The sequence below is a fragment of the Gasterosteus aculeatus genome, chromosome Y (genome assembly GCF_964276395.1).
Source record: "Gasterosteus aculeatus chromosome Y, fGasAcu3.hap1.1, whole genome shotgun sequence".
Taxonomy (NCBI): Eukaryota; Metazoa; Chordata; class Actinopteri; order Perciformes; family Gasterosteidae; genus Gasterosteus; species Gasterosteus aculeatus.
In genome coordinates, this window is record NC_135709.1 from 1,791,518 (window position 1) to 1,814,372 (window position 22,855).

General features: G+C 46.0%; 1 protein-coding gene across 2 annotated transcripts in view; it reads right to left on the minus strand.

The window, feature by feature from the left end:
* Nucleotides 1–20,434, minus strand: part of LOC120809344 (sphingomyelin phosphodiesterase 3) — a 37,078-nt gene extending 16,644 nt beyond the window's left edge. Inside the window, exons 1-4 of one of the 2 annotated variants that reach the window (XM_040163068.2) lie at nt 20,157–20,371; nt 19,656–19,816; nt 2,244–2,983; nt 65–316 (exon numbers count right to left, since the gene is read on the minus strand). In XM_040163068.2, coding sequence (XP_040019002.2) covers nt 65–316; nt 2,244–2,545 — 554 coding nt within the window. In that variant the 5' untranslated portion in view covers nt 2,546–2,983; nt 19,656–19,816; nt 20,157–20,371. Of the gene's footprint in view, nt 1–64; nt 317–2,243; nt 2,984–19,655; nt 19,817–20,156 lie in introns of both variants that reach the window. The other variant, XM_040163067.2, reaches the window with a different exon arrangement.
* Nucleotides 20,435–22,855: the final 2,421 nt, after the last annotated feature.

Consider the following 22,855-nt stretch of genomic DNA (forward strand, 5'->3'; position numbering starts at 1 on the left):
TTTATGACAAAGGGGAATGCTTTCACTTCCTCTAAGAGGAAGACCAGGACCAAGCTCTCTTCACCTGATGGACGTGTTGGTCGGGGAGTCAATGTAGATCTTAATCTGAGGCCGACTGGCACCATTGCGGATCCTCTTCCCAACCTCCCGCGCTCTCCTGTGCGTGTCCGACAGGTTGTTGAACCTGGCGAGGGAATCGGGCAGCAGGCACACGTTGGCACTGCAAAAACAGAAGCTTCTGCCCTGTGGTCTCCATTCCCCGAGGCCAACCCCTCCCGGCCCGGCCTGGCCCTGCTCGGCCTGGTGTTTGTTGGGCCTGCACAAGGGAAGCAACAAAAACACTACATCAGCTCATTGAGGCTGTGGAGCACAGAACTATCCCTCCATAACGTAAGAAAAGAATAGTCCAAATTTTGGCAAATACAGTTGTTCATTTTCTTTTTAGCTCTTTCAACGTGGAGCCTGGACGCAGGCAGAAGCAAAAGGTTCAGCCTCGTTTGCAGAAACGTTGCAGAGCAGTGTTTGTGTGTACAGCTCCGGGGGGGGTTGCAGACAACCGATGGTGGGAGGGGGCTCACCTGTGTCTGTGAGCAAATACCATAAGGCTGCTTATTAAAAAAACAAAGAAGACCTTGAATTACTTCTGTTGTTGATCTGGTGCTAAAAAAAAGTAAAATCTTGGCGGTTATATTATATCGGTAGGATGGAATATTGTCTGCATTGACTTCCCAAATGTATTCATTTATCCTCCTCTTGTGACTCCGTTAGAATCGCTGCTCTTTGATCAAACATCGTGGAAAAACCTGGAACCCTTTCAATCGACCATGAGCTGAATTTACTGGAGACAAACACGCATCGCAGAGGGAAAAGGGAACATCTAATGTTGTGTCCCACTAGGAAATCGGAGTAACCGAGACTGAGTGCTGCTCCTCCGCAGGCCAACAGCATTTCAGATTTTGTGCCACCGTTGAGCGTTTAGACAACTGAACGCCGGCTAATAAGCGATTGAGCTGGAGGCCGGAGCAATGAGCTGAGTCTCTTACTTTTACTTTATCTTCTGCCTTTTGAAATCCCGGGAACAACTTGAACTTAGATATAAAATGAAGGCATGACTCACGAAGTCAAATTCCTATTTGACAGACAGATTTGGAGAAATTGTCAATGAAAGTGTCTGTTTCCAGAACAGTTTGGACGGAGAACATCTTGCAGCGGGATAACACCAGCTGCTGGACAATGATTAGGAAATATTGTCTCCCAGTGTTGGCCGTTTCCCATCTTTTTTTTTAAATTAAATTATAGAAATTAAATTTTGCATGAAAGTTAGAACTGCAACGTGTATGGATTTAAGCAGTAGAGGACACCTAGTGGTAGAAATTATAATACATGTGATAATGTTTAGCTTAATAAAACTAGTTTGTGTGTTATTAGATATTATAATACGGGTAGATGAAATCGAGCGTTCTGATTGGTTGATTCAGTCACAAGGGGCGCATTATTGGCCGATAACGTACAGTTAAATCAAAGTAGCAGGTTAAACTTTGCGCGACCGTTAGTTGACATTTCAGCTTTAAGCTCGGTGACAAAGAAAACCCTTAAATCCCACAAACGATCAGTTTTTGGGAAACGAAAGCTTTTCGCAACCGGACAATTAAGGTGGACGCCATGAGCGATGTGAATGAATGAGACGGCGCAAAACCCAATGCTGTTTACCTGCACGTACGACTACTGAAATGCGATACACAACGTTTCGTGGCTACAACTATTTTGTGCTAAAATGCAGCTATTTACTTAGTAATTATAATTCTAAAAATAAATAATATTACTGTTAGCAACCCTTCCATTTTCATTTATGTATTTTCAGCAATTTAAAAAAATTAATTTCAGCTTTTCATACTTTCTGTATTGGACCACATGTTTGGTTCAAGCATATCATGCTCCTCTGACGTAAGAGAAGAAAAACGCACAGCTTTTTTGATTAAGCTTTCAACTTTAACTACACCAATATGTAATGATCCTCGTGCAGAACCTCCACTGCACGTATGAGCGAATCCACGGCCGCGTCCGAGGCTCCGGCTGTCGGCTTTAGTGTCGTTAAGGAAGAACGATTGAATTAGAAGTGCAACGTGGTAGTGTGCTTTGCAAAAAGATTTAACACGACAGGCTTTAATTCAAACGTTATTCATGTTCACTTTGGCTTTGTGGTTTCAATCAACGTCAGAGAAATTGAGGAAGTGAACACCAACCTGCGGTGGGTGTACAGGTAAGGCTGGCGGACGGCCTGCAGGGGAGCCCAGATGACGAAGCCCAGCAGGGCCAAAGGTAGGGAGGCGAGGAGGAGGAGGAGGTAAAGCGGCGCAGAGACCAGCACGCACAGGGTGAGGAAGGAGCACGGGTCCCGGGAGCGCCGGCGCTTCTCCAGCGACGTGGCCACGCACGAGGCCAGGAGCTGGTCCAGGAGCCAATAGCAGGGGAACACCAGGCTCCACGACAAGCCATCCAGGAAGTGCAGACAGGCCCCGGAGTAAGGGGTGGCGTGGAGGACCATTTCTTTCCTTTCCTTCCTCCCTCTTTCTTCTGCTCTCTGTCGCTTTCTCAAACCCTCAAACCCTCAAACCTTCATCCACATGCACTGTGCCAACAAGCAAAGGCCAATCTGTTCCAGAGTGTGAATGAATATATTAAGAACTCCCACTGAAATGTAGAAGCTCTCCCCTCCTCGGAGTGGGTACACTACATGGTTTGGTGAGGATTTTTTCACAGACAAGCTTGTCTTAGTATCAACTCCCCTCCCTCAGCAATTACACCTCGTACGAGGGGGGGTGAAGGAGCGCGGCCGGCAAGTAGGAGGTTTCCATCACAAGACCGCCTCTGTTGATGAAGAGTCTACGCCAGCGAGGCCTCCAGTGGCCTCCAGAGGGAGCGGCCGTGAAACTTCCTCCGGCCGCTGAGCATCTCCTTGTCCTTAGGACCTACAGGAAGTGAGCTGATCGATAGAAAGGAGAGAGAGAGAGAGAACAAAAACCAGGAAATCAGTGATGGACTTGCTGCGTGTCAAACATCTCCTAACGTTTGTGAATGTGTGATAAGGAAAGAGAACGTCATGTGAAGGACAGCTGTCAATCCAACTGTTATTGTGCTGTAAGAAGAAGGAGAGAAGTTGATTGACACTTCGACCAGCGACATGGAGCAGCCGGGATTCACACCATCAACCCTGAGGTTGCTGGTACGCACCCTCTCTACTCCATCCCCACAGTCACCCCCTAAATAAAATTTAACGTACCTGTCTTTTCCGTTTACATTGTCATGTTCGCTTCAATATTTTTTTAATCTTATTTTACTTTCTTATTTTATTATATTTCATTCTTATAATCGCACCAAGACAGATTACCGTAAGGATTTACACAACGTCGATTGGCTAGTTTGCAGAGGCTAACTGTTTGTTTGCTGATGTAAAACCACAGAACACAAAGATGACTGAATAGTGGGTCAGTCCACGAGTCCTGCTGACTCACCAACTAGCTGTTCCACTACAGCAACAACTCAACGTGGTAGGAAACGTTGGCTGTGCTCATATAAATAAACCAGGTCCAGAATGACAATCAATGTAATTACCACTACAGCATGAAAAAGGCTTCCTGCCCCCCAGTGCACTGAACTGACAATCAGTGAATGACTGTGACACCAAAACAAGCCACTCTGGGTAAAATCAATGGTCCAAATAATGAATAGAAAGAATTAATTCATGGCGACAGTCTGGGGGGGTTTGGGACGAGCAAAGAACCCGACTCCGGAATCCACCCAACCGCAGCGAACCCCCCCATTCAGCCGCCCCACACCCAACGCGACGCATCCCTTTCGGTTGGTCGCTGGCCGCCGTCGCCGCCTGGTCGAACTGCCCGGTCGGCTTTACTGGTTTGACGCGAGACTGTCTGGCAGATTAGCGGGACGACGGACAGCGCTCTCACGTTCAGCCACCCGGCAGCCAGTGAAGCCGTGTTCGGGGTTTAGTGGCTCAGGTTTAACGAAGATGGCTGGCTGGGTAATTGGTTGAAGCGCTGGTTGACCCACTGAAATCTGTTAATCGCTGGTCTCCATGAACAGGGACGGAACACGTCGGTGACTTAGTGAGAGCGAGCAAACAGCAGGCTGACATCCCTACACTCCAATTCAGATCCACGCCAATTCCCCCTTTTTGCTGCCGCCTGAGATTAAATCCGTCCGCCCATTAACAGAAGCTGTTTACGGCTCAGCGATTCGCCCAAAAAATACACGGGGAAACATTTTACATGATCCATTTCATTTTGTTATATTAACAGTGCTTTTGTTTTTCTTCAGTACAGAATGAAAATAGTTAGCAAGAAAAAACGTATTCTTATATTAATAGAAAATAAAGAGAAAGTTACTCATTATTCTGCATCGGTCTCTCAAAGACAAAACCCCATTTCATCCACACTGAAAAAAATGATTCGGACCCCTTTTAAATATTACTTGATTTATTCAAAGTTATTTCACTGATTTGAACGTGTTATTGAATCCTACTTATCTTTTTTAATTAATCCTAACACATTCTTCCATGGTTTACAAAAAGCTAATTTCCTTCATTTAAAAGTTACATGAAAGAAATGTGTACATTTCGAAACCACATTCAACTTCCACATCTGCGCATGTGCGACCACAAACTGCCCCTGGAGGACGCGGGAATCTTTCTCGCGGGAATCTATCTCACTTTTAAAGATTTGCTGTATCTCCTGGCTGTCTGGGTATCCAAGGCTCTACGTTTTCAGTAAGTAAACATCTTAAATTCATGGCTGTATTTTATTTTCACTTTAACCGGATTTAGTTGCCACCAAGAAAAGTAGTTGGCTGTCTGCTGTGTGTTAATAAAATGTTAACTGAGGCCTTCAGCTGCTAACGTTAGCTTAATGTTGCCTACATCATTAAGGCTAGGTTAGCATTATTAGACTAATTTAAGTGAAAATAATTATCTAACTGGTGCTGATGCTATCAATATAAATGTGTGATGCATCAAATCCTTTTCTTGTTTGACTTTCTCGTGAGTTTGTGGCCTCTAAAAGTCGAACCTAACCAATGTCAATTGACTAGCTAACGCTACCTGATAGCTAACGCTACCTGATCGCTAACGTTAGCTAACGCTCGCTGGCTAATGTTAGCTCACGTTAATAGCTTGTAGCCTGACCTTCCCGGCTTTCTCGGCATGTAGAAAGGTTTAACGTTACGGACCCACTTTGTGTATTTTTAACTTTAACCTATCAGTGCAGTAATTTTAGGAGGAACAATAACTAAACTGAAATCCTATTGGTAAAGGTGCACTTGCTGCTCTCTGGCGCCAAATGGGTTAATGTTAACAGCCATTACGTGAGTCGCGCGCGGCTCTGCTCAACTATTATTGGAACTGATAATTGTCCAAACAACCTACATTCCCAATTAGGCTTGGAAGGAAAAACATTCTACAGCTGTAGTTTTAAGAATGTGATCAACATTTTAAATTTAAACAAAAACGACGCTGAAAAAATAAAGAAGGGCTGGTTAGGCTTAAATTAAAACATGGTTTGTCTTTGTTATATGACATAATTAAAAAGACAGTTTCATTTTACAGGAACATACTTTTAGGAGGCTGTTTTTTGTTACCTTTCCTTTCTGTCATCTATTTAACGAACCATTGGCTCTAGTTTACATTTACCCAACAGAGTGGTATCGACCATATCATCTAATTATTGGCAAGCAAGTAAAACAACTGTGTAAGCTCTATTCCTATAAGAACTGTAATCCTTCATTTCAAGAATGATTTCTCTAGACGTGTTTATCAGTGTCGTATATCCATCAGTGAGCAGTGTAACTATCGCAGCAAGAAGCAGTGGAAAAAAATGAGGTGGAGACCAGCAGGAAAAAAAGAGAAAACAGTTAAGTTAATTAAAATATCAGCGCTGCGGCTTTTCCTCATCTTCCTCGGTTGCCATTGGGACGCAGACAGCTCACCGAGATGATTGACAAGTGGAAAAACCGAGAGGAGAGAGACTCGCTCGTTCAATTTAAGGCTTTATTTCTATATTTTCTATACTGTGCTGTGTTAAACCCCATGACCTGCAATATCTCAAATCATCAACCGTTTAACGAGACTCTGTAAAGAGTTTCCTCTTATTTGGAGCAACAACCGAGGACAGAAATACTCCCGTCAGTCACTGCTGATGCATCAGCGAGCACAAACTGTCACAGTTAGTGTTATTAGGGGAAACGGAGCGATGCATAATTCATGACCAAACACACGGGCTCATAGGGAGGGACGGAAATACTCGGTGGAGGCAAAAGATCCAAAAGAGTGTCAGCAGACACTTTGGTGGCTCATTCAGTGACAGTAACACACCTCATGGAGCAGTGCAAACACATGCAGACTCACACTGCATGTAAATATCCACACTGAGTCCGGTTTGTCCGTCGTTCTGCACTGTGCTGAGGAGATGAAGTCCGTTAGTTAGACAGACAAACAAAAACCGACCACTCGCTGGCCAGACAACCCTGTGGTAACGACCTGTCCATCACAAGGTGGAACCGCCCCACTTTGCGGTCTATTTGACTCAACGGACCACGATTTGCTTAAAGGTACATGATGAGGCATTGAAAACTGCGGAAATAAATGAAAAAGACAGAGGTAGGAGTCATTTTCTCATTGTCTTCTGTAGAACCAGAGGAGTCGCCCCCTGCTGGATATTTGAGAGAATGCAAGTTTAATGTAGTTCCGGATTGGCCTCATTTCTCAGAACCGGATGTTTCCATCTGAGAAGAACGCTGCGTGTGCATTTCTACCTCAGGTTGAGATACTTCTGTATCTTCTGGTTAGACCTTAGAGGTCTGGGTTACCCAGGCGAGAAACTGGATCATGTATTTTGAGGGCTTGTTCTGGATTCCTGTTTAAAATATCAAGAGCTAATCTCAAAATGTTACTAGACCAGATTAATTTAATGCAATGCAGGATAATTCAGCAGTTATTGGTTTGTTGGATAATTAACAACCTGAGATTTGAGAGACGACATGTAATGTTACTATAATTAAAGGTTATCATTATTCGATATCTGTTGGGCAGAATAAGGTGAGAATGATCTGTAGCTTTCTACACAATATTGATTAGTGCCCCTTTAAGGATGGAGGGGACTCAAATGTTACATTTCTGTGAGTTTATGGCAAACTAATAATGATTGGCCTTCGGCTAAAACATTTAACAGTTGTAACTTCAGACAACACCTTCCTACTCTTATTAATGTTTGACCAAACATGTTAATTTGATGTAGTACAAGGTCATAAACCATCAAAAACATATTACGTTGTCAGAGGTGCAGAAGAACTAACTAAATCACAAGAATAATCTTTCAGAAAGTGGCTTTTTAAAATAGTTGTATTACATTTTGATAGCGAGGTGGGTCTGAGAGAGAGACAGAGACTAATGTTGAACATATTTATGAGTGGTGCTTTAGTTTAAGAGCTGTGAGGGACTTTGTCTCCCTTTTAGCCAAAAACAATGACACATCTTCAAAATGACCTTTACCATCATTTTCACACATAATGACGAATGTGACTAGAACGAAACAAAATGACACAAAGGGCTGCTAACAGACAACAACAAAGGCCACATTTTATTTTTGCCTTTAATTTGCAATACATCAGCAACGTGGGCTACAGAACACGCTAACGTCCGTAGGGAGGCAAACGGCAACGCTGCATCTCAGCGGAAGGACAAAAGACATTCAGAGGAAGGACACGTGTGTTGGAGAGGCGAAAGGGCCGCGTTCACTTCCTCTGATGCTCGCCCTTTAGCAGCATGTGTGTTATCTGGGTGTGTGTGACGTCTGCGTGGGCGCACAACGCGCATAGACCGGCGCTACATTGCCGCTTCTTAATGTGGCCCTCGTTGTGTTGTGTAGGGAGAGAGATGAGAGCATTGAGCGGCAACCGCACACCGTCCTCTCGCCGTTACTTCAGAGGACATTACATTGACTCACATTCATTTCCTGGAGACAAAAGCCTAAGTTTCCTCTTCCAAACATTACCCAAAACCTAATATATATATTGACCCTGAAAGAACCCTCCTCCATTAGATGAGGACTCGCTCAAACAGACACAAACACACACACAACAACAACCCTAACCTAAATCACATCCAATCTGAACCCTCAAAGACAGCCAACATGTCCTCAATTTATAGGTCCTCACTCTGAAGATCTAAACCTCCAACTGGTCCCCAAATGCATATTTCCTCACAATCAAACACACGTTTCTCAGATGAAGTTTACTCCAGGAGCATCTGCTGGACCAGCCGGCAATTCAGAACTTGCCACATGCACAAATAGGAACGTGCACACACACACACACACACACACAATAAACAAAGACGAGTGACGTCACTGTGCTCTCGGCATGCTCCAGGGAGTTCTGTTGTCATGGCGACCCCCAGTCACACGGACTCGGGAACTGTACTAGTGCGGCCGCCTGTACCGAGGACACACAAACCCGTCTCTGGTGTTATATCTACACAATATGTTGCAAAACTCCAAAGCAGAGCCGGGGATCAAACCACCGGTCGTCGTGTCGGAGGACGACCCCCCCCCCCGCTCGCCCGTCTTCCTTCTCGAGACGCCAAAGCGATGGATGAACCGCCTCAGAAGTTGAGGCTGAGATTTCATTTTTAAAATATTTTTGTATGTATGAAATTAAAACACCTTAAATATCCATGAGTATCTCGAGCGGATCAAGGTTCAGGCCGTCCTCCTTTTCCTCTGTGTCTGTTTCTTTCAACAGTGTAATGATGGTCTTATAACATGTTCCGTGGGAGCTTACAATACCGTCAGACACAATTTAATCAGCGCGGTAATTTGATCGGGACCTGCTGCCATCTTTGTTTGAGCAACATTGCCGCTCACATGGCAACAAACAAATTGGGCTTTGGGTGAACTGCTCACGAGCAACGAGAAAAATAAAGAAACGGCAGAATTATTTTACAGCTAGTTTTCTTTTCAGGTTTAATCGCAGACAATATCTTGGAAACATAGTTCCAAGAAATTGTGGCTATGTAATTACAAGAACATTCGAAACGGAATATCTATAATTCGGAGTAATTGAGTTAGAACGCCCAATAACTGAGCACGGCTACGGCTTTGAGTCTGACCCGTGACCTTTTGTTTCATGTGGTTTCGGGTCTCGGTCTGGCTTTGTGTGTCCTCTCCTACATTCTCCGTCTCTCTCGCTCATGCACGTCATCTTAATAAATCGCTCTGCAGAGCAGCAGAGCGTCACCTCCAGACCTTTGTATCAGCGAGGGAGGAAGTTCTCTTTCTACCATTTACTCTGCTTTTGTTTGATTTAGGACCCGCTACGTCATTCGCTGCCACCGCGACATGTTCGCACCATAATGGGACGTCGTTAGTTGGGCTTGAAGCGCTTGAAGCAACCCCGATCGGAGAGGTCAACAGCGGAAGTGGGGGAGGAGGCGGTGAGGCTGAAGAACGCCGCCATTAACGAGACTTTTATGACCAAGTCGCGGACAAACGGCCTGATACACTCACCTGCATGAACTGCTCATAAGTGCAATGGCGAACACCTTTCTGTGAAAGGTTGAAAATGATTGGCCAGTTGGTTTTACGCAGCCCCAACGCCTCTCACCATGGACACAAACCGTGTGTGCCTCCCTTCTGGGTGGAGGCTGCAGTATATCACTGTACAAATACAGTTTCTTCCCATCTGCAGGTGGGTTCATCAACGTTTTAATGTGCCGATTTAATATTTGGTAACCGTATTTTATCATAAATTTATGAATCTTCATATTTCACTACAATCACTGAGCAAATTCTGTTGAATGTGTGTTAGAAAAAATGGAAAGAAATGGAAGAGAGTCAATAAAACCTTACAACATTAGCTAACACAGCCACCATGCTGTTCCTGTTCCTGTCTGATAAAATCATCCTGAAAAAAAACACTTTCATAGATTCTCTGTCCACTAAGACAGAACAATAATTTCATTTACGCAACAATGTGTAACTCACTTGGCAATAAATATGCCAAGTTTTTGATGTTGTTAGTATATCGGCTGGTTCTGTAAAGCAAAGCTCTTACAGATTCTATGTTTCATTACTCCTTTCTTTAGTAAAGTCAGTACTCATCTTGCCTGTTTGTGCTTCTCTTCCCCACTGACTTTGTACCACTTACTGACGTGGCAATCAAACAGAGAGGCGGTTTTCAAAGTACAGTAAAGCACACAATGAGGTCAATTACGTCTGCAAGAGTTGCTAATGTCTTCCTTCCTTGCTTTCAAATGATTGTCTCCCTCCCATCCATTAATGCGAGATGATTAGAGCCATTACAAAATAACCCGATCCATTCAGCCCTACTTACGCTCAGCGGATTACATTCATGACTCGCGTTCAGCCCCCTGGGCAGAAGTCCACGTAGGCCGGCAGTAAGCGCTGGATGACTTTGTGTTCTGCTTTCTTGACCACTGCCATATTATACCTATCGTCGACATATACGGACTGGACAACTGGCTAGGTAGCTGGTTGGCTTGTCCATCTCCAGAGGCTCCCCGGGCCCCTAACGAGAGCACACTGTGTGGGATGGGTTGAATCTTTTATCAGCTAAAATGTATGCAAGAGCCATTGTGGTACCCAACAATACTGCAAGAGTGCTGCAGCAAACACTGTGATGTCATCATTTAAAAGATATTTTTCCAGTGCTTGTATGGTTAATATACCATAATAATATTAGTGCTGAGCAAAGATGAAAAAATTGAATCGATTAATCGCTGGACTTTTCTGTGATTAATAGTGATTAATCGCATTATGCGCAAAATGTAATAATTCAATGAAAACTAGTGTATTGCACACTTTTATTTTAAAGTAATGTTACCAGAACAATATAGAAAGAAACATTTGTCTTTTATCAGGGAACAGTATAATGCAGCATATGTTCAGTAGGAAGGGTCCCTATGAGGTGGTGTACTCCGGGCTCCTAGTACCACAGGCTCCTAGTACTACAGGCTCCTAGTTATCCTGGCTCCTAAGACTCTAGGCTCCTAGTACTACAGGCTCCTAGTACTCCAAGCTCCTAGTACTCCAGGCTCCTAGTACTACAGGCTCCTAGTACTCCAAGCTCCTAGTACTCCGGGCTCCTAGTACTACAGGCTCCTAGTAATCCGGGCTCCTAAGACTCTAGGCTCCTAGTACTCCGGGCTCCTAGTACTATAGGCTCCTAGTACTCCAAGCTCCTAGTACTCCAGGCTCCTGGTACTACAGGCTCCTAGTACTCCAAGCTCCTAATACTCCCGGCTCCTAGTACTACAGGCTCCTAGTAATCCAGGCTCCTAAGACTCTAGGCTCCTGGTACTCCGGGCTCCTAGTACTATAGGCTCCTAGTACTATAGGCTCCTAGTACTCCAAGCTCCTAGTACTCCAGGCTCCTGGTACTACAGGCTCCTAGTACTCCAAGCTCCTAATACTCCCGGCTCCTAGTACTACAGGCTCCTAGTAATCCGGGCTCCTAAGACTCTAGGCTCCTAGTACTACAGGCTCCTAGTACTCCAAGCTCCTAGTACTCCAGGCTCCTAGTACTACAGGCTCCTAGTACTCCAAGCTCCTAGTACTCGAAGCTCCTACTACTCCAGGCTTCTAGTACTCTAGGCTCCTAGTACTCTAGGCTCCTAGTACTCCAGGCTCCCGGTACTCTAGGCTCCCAGTACTACAGGCTCCCAGCACTACAGGCTCCTAGTACTACAGGCTCCTAGTACTACAGGCTCCTAGTACTCTAGACTCCTAGTACTCTAGGCTCCCAGTACTCTAGGCTCCCAGTACTCTAGGCTCCCAGTACTACAGGCTCCTAGTACTTCGGGCACCTAGTATTCCGGTGATATATAATTTGTAGTGGTTACAAATAGCTCTGCTTTTATCGACTGCGCCACCTGGTAGGGCTTTCAAGTGAAAATGTCTACTTAAAAGCGTGATACTTTTCTAGATTTTCTCGGTTGACGTGTGCAGCAGTTATAAGAACGACCCAAAGCTCAAAAACATCCTGTTAACGCACGAGACAATGCTGAAGTTAATGGATACATTATAGATCACAAACGGAAACATGTTTTCCTCTCTTCATTCACTCATTTAATTTAACTTCCGTTTTCAATTTCATGGTTGTTTGTCCTACGGATCCGCGCCTTCTGTGCTCTCCCTGCGTACACAGACACACACACACACACACACACGATCACATGAAGTCGTCAATACTTGACCGGGGCATTGGGCTGCACGTTAAGTACAAAAAACCCACATACACATCAGCCACACACGCACATACACACTCCACTCCGTCCTCTCTGGACTGTCTGCAAACGGAGCGCTATGAATCGTTCAACATCGATTTGCCCTACATTTGTTCCAGATGTATCAGCTTCTGTGTTCATCCACTTCACGACGCGGCCTGGGAAGCGTGTCACGTTTTAATCAACACCCCCCCTTTTTCACGCGTGCTACTAAGTCGAACTTTGGCCAAACACTCTCAACGCCGCACTCAACACACTTGTTTGTGATGACCAGGGACTTTAACCACGCTCGGCTTCCTGCTCAAACGGACAGAAACTGGAGAGAACTCCCATCATGTGGCCTAAATTAGAGAAAGTCATTTCATGCTTCGTGTAGCAACGTCGTGCATTTGCTTTGATTCAGAGGTTCAGATTGAAGACCCTGTACATCAGCTCTGCTACTGTTAAAAACGGTGGGAAAACCTTTTTTTCCACATTGTGTTGTGACTGCTGAGCGTCCGAGGAAAAGCGGTAAAACAAGTAGCCACGTGGCACAAACGGCAATGACAGGGAAAACGGGAACTTTCTAAAGGCAAAAGCAGCCAGCGGACGTTTTCCTTCAAGCATGGCAGAGAAACCAGAATTGAGGAACCGAGGTCAGCTGCTGCTTTACTCGGTACTTTTTTTAATGGAAAAGACGTGTAAAAGCTGAGATTCGACTTTGTCCCTGAAAGCAACTTGTGCTCTGCGCGTCGTTACTTTAAGGATGAATGAAGCGGGAAGCCGGTGGTTCTCGCTGACGTCGGCGGGCGTAAACCGACCCGTTGACCTTCCCCTTATCGTGGCGTTTCCTCTCACAGCAGCGCATGGGTCACTGAGGGGGGGGGAGGATCGCCTTTTTTACACCTTCTTCTACAAACGTGTAGCACACGCACAGGAATAGAAAAGTCCCATTTCAGAAAGCGGAACCGACACAGAGGTTAAAGCTAGCGACGGTCATCTATAATAGAAACATGCCATGTCGTGTGAGTCGAAAAGCGCTGGTTCCTCCTCCACGCCGCTGCCCATTTCTCCTTTGACAGCCTTTTCTTTCCGTCTCCGCTCCATTAGTCGCCGTACTCGTGACGTCACTTCCCGCCCGGTGCCACAGAATGGCGTGATGCACCCGAAGGGAATCGACTTCTTTCTCGTCGGTGAACCTTTAGCGGGCGGGGAGGGCGGACGGCGAGGACGTCAGGAGCGAGTGACTGCCGGCCGGCTGACGTCATCGCCGCTGAAGGGCGGGTGTTGCTACGGGAAACGGCACAAAGTCCAGGCCCCAAAGACAAACACAGTTATGCGTTTGGTCGGGAGAGAGTCAGGCAAGTGTTTGGCCAGACAGCAGCAATCACTTGGGAGTCTTGCAAATGACCATATTTGGAATGTGGAGGCGTGTCAGTCACAGTAAGCCCCGCCCCAAAGCATTCCCTGCTTCATTGGAGTCTAAATGGACCATCACTTGCTAAATGAACTTAAGCTAGAGCCCATAAACTCATGTTTACACTGTTTACTGAGGGAATCAGTGGAGGAAGGAGTCATTTTCTCACAGGCTTGTATGTGTACAGGGAGTCTCCCCCTGCGGGGGATTAATGGGAAACACCTCAAATAGTACGAGAACTGAACCAGGTGATCACGTCCCAATGTCGAGCTATTACATTATTCATAAACATGACCAATTAACGTTATTCATCACATCTGCACTTTAGCCGGTTCCTCTAATTCTTCTGTTCACACATGAATGTTAGATTTAAAGTACTTCTGTATCTTGTAAAGCAATTTCCCCTCTTTACTGTTTATTCACTGAAGCTGTTTCATGTTTATGGTCTTGCTTTACGTTCAATACTAATTCCCCTGCAGGACCAGTAAAGTCATCTAGAGTAATGCATCTTTGGCCCCCTGTTATCCTGGATGGGGGGAAAACGCAGAGGCCTTAAAGTCCCCGGACGTACGCAGGCCGCAATGACGCACTACATGGGCCTATTTAGACGGCAACGAGCAATAAGTGGACGCCGTCAACGCAATGTCCCCCCCCCCCACTGGTTTGTGGACCACCGTTTTGCGGCATTAAGTCGCGGCGGTTTTGGCAGCGACATCTTGGATCACGCTGGTCGCCGTCTTGAAGTTACGATAGAGGAAAGCAGTGAAAGAGACACCGCCCGGTCTGATGGTGAGTTTGACTCTAAATGGACCATCATTTACTAAATGATTACTAAAAGAAAGATTCTAACAGTCAACAAGCAAGTCTGTTGGACAGTAGATACGATCCGGTAAATGATGCCAATGACGTCTCTACTTTTGATGAAGTAAGTAGCTGCTGGTGCTGATTGACACATTTGAATGAGAAATAACGTCTCCTTGCACCCGAAAGTGAGCCGACCCTGATCGGTGCTGCATCTGCAGCTCTGCATTCTGGGTCCACTCAGCCTCACCTTCAATGCTTTCTTCTTCACATCTGTCACACCCGCTGCTCCTCCCGGAAGGAAAGAGGCAAACCCAGATCCCGCTCTCTGCATCCCGATCAGCAGACGTAAAGCCGAGACCAGCGGTGGGACACATAATCCCACTGCGCTCACACTGACGGGCTAACTAACCCCGTCTCAGGGGAAGAACATCTGGACAGGCACTAAACAGGGGATGAGACGCACACTGTAACAAATTGCTGTAAATTTACGGTGCATTTCTAACGGTATGTTACAGTATGTCATAATAACTGTAACATACATTTAAATTTCCATCCCGTGCTTGTAAATTAACGGCCAATGTCATGGATAAACAGTTAAAGATGTCAATTTACAATAATAGCAGACTACCGTAATTCAACTGCATGTTACATATATTTTATGAAGTGGTGGAAATACACATACAAGTGCAGTTAATGACAATCAATCTACATCTGTTGTAGGTTAATGTATAGAAGCCCATGTCAGCCACTGAAAAACAGGTCCTGTAAGTCATCATAATGAGATGGTATCTCATGAGATACGATGATGACTTTGACTTACAGGACATTACTATACATGCAGCTGTCACTTTTACCCAAAACGCCCATGGTTTGACATAATTTTACGTGGAGTAATTGGGGATTAGGGGTCTTGCTCAGGAACACTTCAACTTGGCACAGGGAGCAGCCAGGATTCAAACCACCAACCTTGTGCTGCACAGCACACCCTCCCTTTCCCATGCGCCGCCTTCGCTGTTGTTTCGGTAGGCGGAATGTAAAGATTATAAATATTTGTATTATTCAAAGTGTTCATTGCCTAAAAGTTTCTAAATATTTCATTTTGGTTTGTTTGTTTGTTTTTTGGATTAAGGACGCCAGCCATTTGCTGCGGTCAATTGTAAGTGTTCCATAGCGTATTGTTGCAGTTAGTTTACCTTGTTCCTAATGATTTTATGATTCATTTTTTATTATTGTATACATGCGGCATATTTTATGTTTTGATCTTGGTTACAAATGCCGAACATTTTTGTCGTAAAGGCATCTAATAAACTCTAAAAGTTTGGTTGTCTTTCTTTAATTTGTGGGAAATTAAATGCAAAAATATACTGTTAAAAGTAAACGGTAACATTCTGGTATTTATAACACAAAAACAGTAATGGTATGGTAAGAAACTGTAATCCAATATCCAATATAACATACCGTAAATTACGGTAGGGCACTGTAAATAAAACAGTAAGTTACTAGCGTCGACTGCCAGTACACTGCAGTTAATTCACAGTAAAATTCGTTCAAGTTTATGGTAACATACAGTAATCCATTTTACGGTAACATAGTGTAAAACCATTTACGGGAATTATACCGGAAAATAACGGTAAATTCCTGGCGTCCTTGCTGCCAGTAAAATACCGTTAATTTACGGTGGCATTTTCTAGAGTGCAGGTGTGCTCGATCACTCTGGGGGAGGAACCCTGACTGAGCTGATTAAACAGGCTTTTAAGGATATCGACATCGGTCTACATGTCGTCACATGACTACAACAACGACAAAGAGATGCAACATTACCAGAAAGAGACGCACTACTACAAATCAATGCAGAGTCACGTGACCAATGAGTACTCGGACGCAGTAGGGAAAGTATTTTCAAACGACGCGCCGTCTCCTCCTACCTCAAGGAAGGTAGCGTGATGGACCTCCATCACCATCTCACCCAGGAGCTTCAGAACACAACACAAGTTCACGACCTTTCAGCGAGGATGACACGTGGCGTTGGTGACGTGCACGTAGACATCGTCGCTCTGCATATATTATTTACAGGAGACGTTGTCCACAGGCTGACACTGTCCACATGAATATGAGGGTCTGTTAAGATAATGGAAAAGTTGCTTGTAAGCAGAAATAAAGTGAAGCTGCTGAGTACAGGTGTTCTATTGTTTAGTTTTTAGCAGGCAAATTAATGAATACATTCAAACATATGCAAACAAAAAAAAGGCAATTTCTCGTCTGCACATAAATGAGCTACTAAAGAAGGAAATGTACCTCGCTGCTTTTCCAAATTAGGTGGACTAGGGTCATTAAATCAGTGACAAGTGTATCGTGAGCACACGGCTCCATCCATCGCGCTGCTTTGGAGCTCTCCTTTAGTTTCCACAATACACGATCCAAGTTCCCGTGGCAGCGAGGACGGATGTCAGGGAACAGATGGAGGACGCAGAGAAGACGGGCCGGATGGCTGACGTACAATAACGGAGGAGGAGAAACGTAAAGCACAGGCGCCCACATGAAAGGACGAAGGCCACACACCCTGAGTAGGAATGAAAGGGGGTAGTAGAGAAGGGTGGAGCAGAGAGGGTGGAGGAGAGGCTGCTGATGAATGCTCATACATGGACTGGTCTCTAATCAGCTCTAAAGGGTCTAATTACATCTCAAGTAGCCACATGCTGTAATCATACAGTCCATCTATATGTATAAATACATATATGTGCGTACGTACAGCGTGTATGCACCGCATGGTCCATCTTATTAAAGGGGAGCGAGTTGTTCATTATCTTACTATTTTCAGAGACGTAATGTCATTCTTCCTCCCAATGTAGTGAATGTGTGTGTTCTGGTTCCCGAGCTGTTCTTTTATTTATTAATGTATTTAAGCAGGTGAAATCAACAGTGATGAGGAAGTAGCACAGTCCACACAAGTGACACAGACAGCACGGCAACGTGTAAAAATAACACGGTTAAGTTAATAAACACTATGCACAAAAAGGGCAGATTACTGGAAGTTCATCCACATTTCACACGATGCATATTTCACGTTCTTCGGGCGTCGCGCCGGCTGATTGGAAGGAGGAGCCGGCCTCTCGCCTCTGCTGGAGGCCTCTCACCGCCGCGAGGGGATCTGAGCCGTTTGGAATCAGGCCTGTGGATCTGAGCAGAAAAGCCCGGCCCTCTCATGCTGACAATATAGCCCTTTCAAACCAACGTGAGAGCAGCTGGGAGAGGAGGGGGCAGGACACAGCAGAGGGGCACTGGGGGGTGTGAAGCCTCAGCACGCAAAGAAAAACACAGTCTTTGTATCCGTGCTGAAGAAGAGCCCGACGAAGAGGAGTGGTGGTTGTGTTGGCTCCACTCTTCATAGACAGGACCCGGGAGCAGAGGTCTGAAGGGGACCCTGATGAGTTCCCAGAGGAGCTTAAAGAGTCCTTGAGGGGTTCACATGAGTTCCAAGTCTGTTTTAATTTGACTGAAAAATGCAAATCACTGTCAACCTAATTGGATTGAAACAAAGGACTCTCCATATGGCAACTTCTTCATCCCCGTTCACACGTGTATGCAATGCTTTTCATTTCTAACCAATGGAAGACGTTATATTTGCTTGTTGGCATCGTAATGGTAATCGTGTTAGCGTGCCGAAGCACCGCTGTGCCTCAGCGAAGCCTCCTTCGTGGCAGCTTAAGATCTGGAGGCATTAAATGTGCACGTTATCCCTTTTAACTCTGGCTAGGTAACAAATGACAAATAGTGGCGATAGTATGCTAGATCTTCAAAAGGGATCCAACTTGTGGCAAGAAAGTCTCCAAGTCCTCAACATCGACCATCAAACTGCGCTGTTGTTAAGACTCACAGCTGTTCAGCTGGCAGCATGTGGAAAACCTACGATCCAATCAACCGATTGGAGCTGAATCAAATCAACTCAATTAATGATTGCGTTTGGGGTGAAAAATGAATTATAAAACGAGCGTTTCTCAAATAAATAGACAGTGGTACCGATATCCTGGTTTTGTACTTGAACATGTTGACATACATTCATGTTTAACACTTGATTTCTTTCATAATGTCGGTCTGAATGTACCTGTATTCATCCCGTCTCTGCATTACAAATGATTTCCGTTGCTAGGGCAGACTCAAAAGGGCTCTCTCCAGATGCGGACATATTGCAAAGCCTTCTGCTGCTCTGGAGGGCCGATCCAAAGCAGCAGAAGCATCTAAATAAGTCGCGGCACCATATGCAAACGCGGTGTATTGGACAGGATTACTGTGGCAGAGAAAACCGGGCAAAGACTTAAACTGATCCAAATCCAAATCCCAGGCTAAACCCTCCGGGTACATTTCTGCAGCCCGCCCCAATTAAGGCACAAGCAGTGTCACCTTTCACACGTCCGCCTGTGCTTGCCGGGTTGAGCTAATGCGAAAGTATCTTAAAACCAGCAGGGGGCGACTGCTCCGGTTGCAAAAGGAAGTCTGTTTGTACAGCAGTCTGGGAAGAGGACTCCTATTTACTCCCTTGATACCATTTCAACAGCGTTCGGAACTACAAGGTTTTAAGTCTTTTGTGCCTTGAAGGGATATTTTCTTAAGGACATGCAGGGAAATAAAAAGGGGAAAACACTTCGCAGCGTGAAGTTTGAAAGACGTCGACATTTCTGGGGAAAAGAAGCTTTAATGAAATCATTTCCGCTGCTTTCAGCTCTGAAACCAGTCAACCAACAAAAGGTTCCAAACACTGACTTGAGCTGATGCACAGGAGGAGGAGAGGCACATCACACCATGAGCGGTGTGGTCACTTTCAATCAAAGGAGGAAAGAACCCGATGGGCTCCTTCTCACCACACGAGCCATGGCAGTGAAACGAGGAGGGGAGGAAACGAGAGAGAGGGGAGGAGGAAACAAGAAAGGGGAGAGGACGATCGAGAAAAGAGGAGAGGAGGAAACAGAAAAGGAAACGAGGTCAGAGCGAAGGAGAGGAGAGGCCACACCTAAATGTACCGCGGATTTAAAAAGAGCGAACACCTGTCTACAGATTCCGCGCCTCCTCTCCCATCACCAGCCACCGAGGACCGGACGGTCCCAGTACATCACCCTCCAGTACGACCAGTTAAAAGCATGAAGGCATTACCTGTGGCAGCAAAAAATGGGTGGAAAATCACAGCTGACCGACGAGAGCGAGCAGAGTCAATCATCTGAGTCTGAGGTGATCACACTGAAGTAACACGAGAGAAGCTTTCTGTAGCATATTGACTTGCTGTTCTGATCTCAGGCGTTCATGCAAAAGAGCCCCTTAGATAGAGAGAGAGAGAGAGAGAGAGAGAGAGAGAGAGAGAGAGAGAGAGAGAGAGAGAGAGAGAGAGAGAGAGAGAGAGAGCATCGCCGACCATTAGATCATGCAAATACGAGTCAAATGTTGCACCCCAGGCCAACCCACGGGGAGAATGAGGCGCGGCTGGAAGGCTGAGTGGACACACACACACACACACACACACAGCAGGGTTATAAATGCGTTATTACGCTACAGACGCTGGAATGCTCTATTAGCCTTTGTAGCCGACGGGGGTGCAGAGAATCCCCCCTGCGGCTCTCCGACCCGGTCCTAAAGCGCAGAGGGAAGCGGGCGACTCACTTGTTGTAAATCTCTCTCCCTCCTCGCGTGGGCTTTCGCGTGATGCGCGAAACGCCGCTTTCGCCGTCAGTCGGCCTCGCGCTCTCCGGGCAGCGGGACGAAGCGGGTCTTTGGAGCCGGGGGGGAAATCCACGGGGGGCGGCCGACGGGCCGCGGAGCTGCGAGGCGCCGAGGCTGAAGGCGACTGAGGGGGGAGAGACGGAGGCGAAGGAGAGTCGTCTACTTCAGCACCGCACGGCTTCGAACAGCTCCCCGTGACGTCGGCTCGCCACGACGTCACGCCCACTTCGCGTGCGTTCGCCTCCGGGAAGAGGTGGGGCCTGGTGGGATGGGGGGGAGGGGGGGGAGGAGGGGGGGGGGTCATCATTAAGAAACCACGTCATACTTAAATGATTAATAAGCGGGCGGTCAGGATTGTGCATCGTTGTCTTGCTTGCTGCGTGAAAGCCATTTATTCCCTCTGAGCCACTTAAACATCTAACAGTTCTGCTGATGATGACACACGATAACGTGCACAGATGATCAGTCCGTGCACGACTCATGATATTCACTGCAAAGCAGCATAATTCTCTCATACCGATGTTAGAATATTCATTTGTGTTCACGCAGATTCATGCAATCGTTTTCTATAAGACACAAATTCAAATGGGCCAACACAGCCATGCATGAAATACATCATTTATACTGTATGTTTATGTGCTTTTGGTCCGTCATGAAGTCATGACAGTGGCAGCACTAATAGGGCCCAACCACACGCGTACACGTAGATGGAATTTGGTTACACCTCAACCATCTGACCCACCCTGGTGGTCAACTTTTCTGATTGATGTGGTCATTAATATATCTGGTAAAATGCACATCAAATCCAATACAATAGCAAAAGGTGCAACGTGCCATTCACTTGCCCTGGAGGATTCAAAACTGCCCCCCATGCGTGACGTGTTTGGTTGCAGGGGAGAAGGCAGTAATAGATCTTTCCAACAGTTCTCTCTCTCGATACTTCAGGTATTTAATCAAACCGCCAATAGACACCTCATCTCGGTCTCATTGATGTCCATTTTTATTTCCGCCTCTACAACACAAAATTGTGAGAATAGGCCCCTCCCCCGCTGACTCTACACGCCATGTTTTCAGTTGCTCAATCACAGGAGCAGGAGGGCTGTTCCGTGTTCTTTCGCCCCCCCCCTGACACACATACATACACTACTAACCACCACTTTGTCCTGGCAGGAGCCAGAATTACTGCTATGGTTAATTCATGCCAAGAGGCCTGCTTTTTATAATTAATCAGAATGCCTGTGAGAGGAGCTCCATCACTGTGTGTGTGTGTGTGTGTGTGTGTGTGTTCGTATCGCGGCCTCCTCACAGGGTGTTTGCGCTTGACGAACCATCAAGGGAAGAATGTAAAAGCACTTCGCGGCTCTTCCAAAGTTGCCGAGTCACATGAACAGGGCAGTTCTACTTGAGTTGGACTCCCTGGCGGGCAGGAACCTTTTGATGGCGGAAGGTCCGCCTGTTGTCTGATACCCGACGCGTTACCCGACAGAGCTGAGCTGACAGCTGGGAACGTACTTTAAGGAAAAGGACCCATGCATTTAGTTCTGCTGTGGTCCGGTGGCTGTGAGGTGAACGCTCGGGGAAACTCCCACCTGTCAATGTTTGGCCATTGAGAGTTTCTTATTCTCATGACGGGCTCCTGCAGCGTCAGACACCATTACGGACGGCAAACCCTGATCGGTCCATATCTGCCTATCCAGGAAACAGTTGAAGATAATGCATATAGATTTTCATCAAGTCACAGCTTTGAAAGGGTTTTCATTGGCAAAGTAGGCTCTGTTCTGAAGGATTACACCCCCCCTGAGCCAGGTGCTGCTCACATACTACATGGCAAATCACCTCGGACACTATCGGACTCACGGATCACCCAACCGCCCCGATGTAAGCCCCCCCCCCGGCAATCCCTCGTGTCCCAAATTCATTGTCACAGTTCTCGTCTCACTTGCTCTCCGCCTCCTCTAATCTCCCATTTCACCGTCGGCGGGGGCTGCTGGGCGCTGAATCGTGTTTCTCTTCAAAACACGTACGAGCTCAACAGCTATATTTGCTGTGCAAAGATTCTGGTGGCTGTGTCGAGGCGGAGATTGATAGAGAGACCCTGGTTAGAGAGAGAGAGAGAGGGGAAACTTAACTCAGGGCCGTTGTGTAAGCGTAGTTATTTTAAGAAGCAAGCATAATCATTTTGAGGAAGTACTTTTGTTGCCTAGTAGACCTAAAAAGATGCACACATGTAATGAGCAGAAAACTGTGTTTCCTGTGAAAATAGGGCTTTATTTTTACTAACTTTTTAAAGAAGACAGAAACTCATCGATTGGTCCTTGATGGACATTACAGGTCATTTAGCTGACGCTTTTATCCAAAGCGACTTACGGCTTTTTACATTATTGCCCAGGCAGCAAATTAGGGGTTAGGTGTCTCGCTCGGGGGCACTTCAACATGGCACATGAAGCAGCCGGGGACTCAAACCACCAACCTTGCGGTTCCCAGCGCAGCCGCTCCACCCCTGCGCCACGACGACCCAAATGGAAAAAGAAAAAAGCCTTGGCCGCTTTGCACATGTGCAACATGTAATTTTACGGCCTGTTATATATATAAACATTGGAAAAACTGCAATAATGTTCCACCTTAGTAAGACAGAAAGT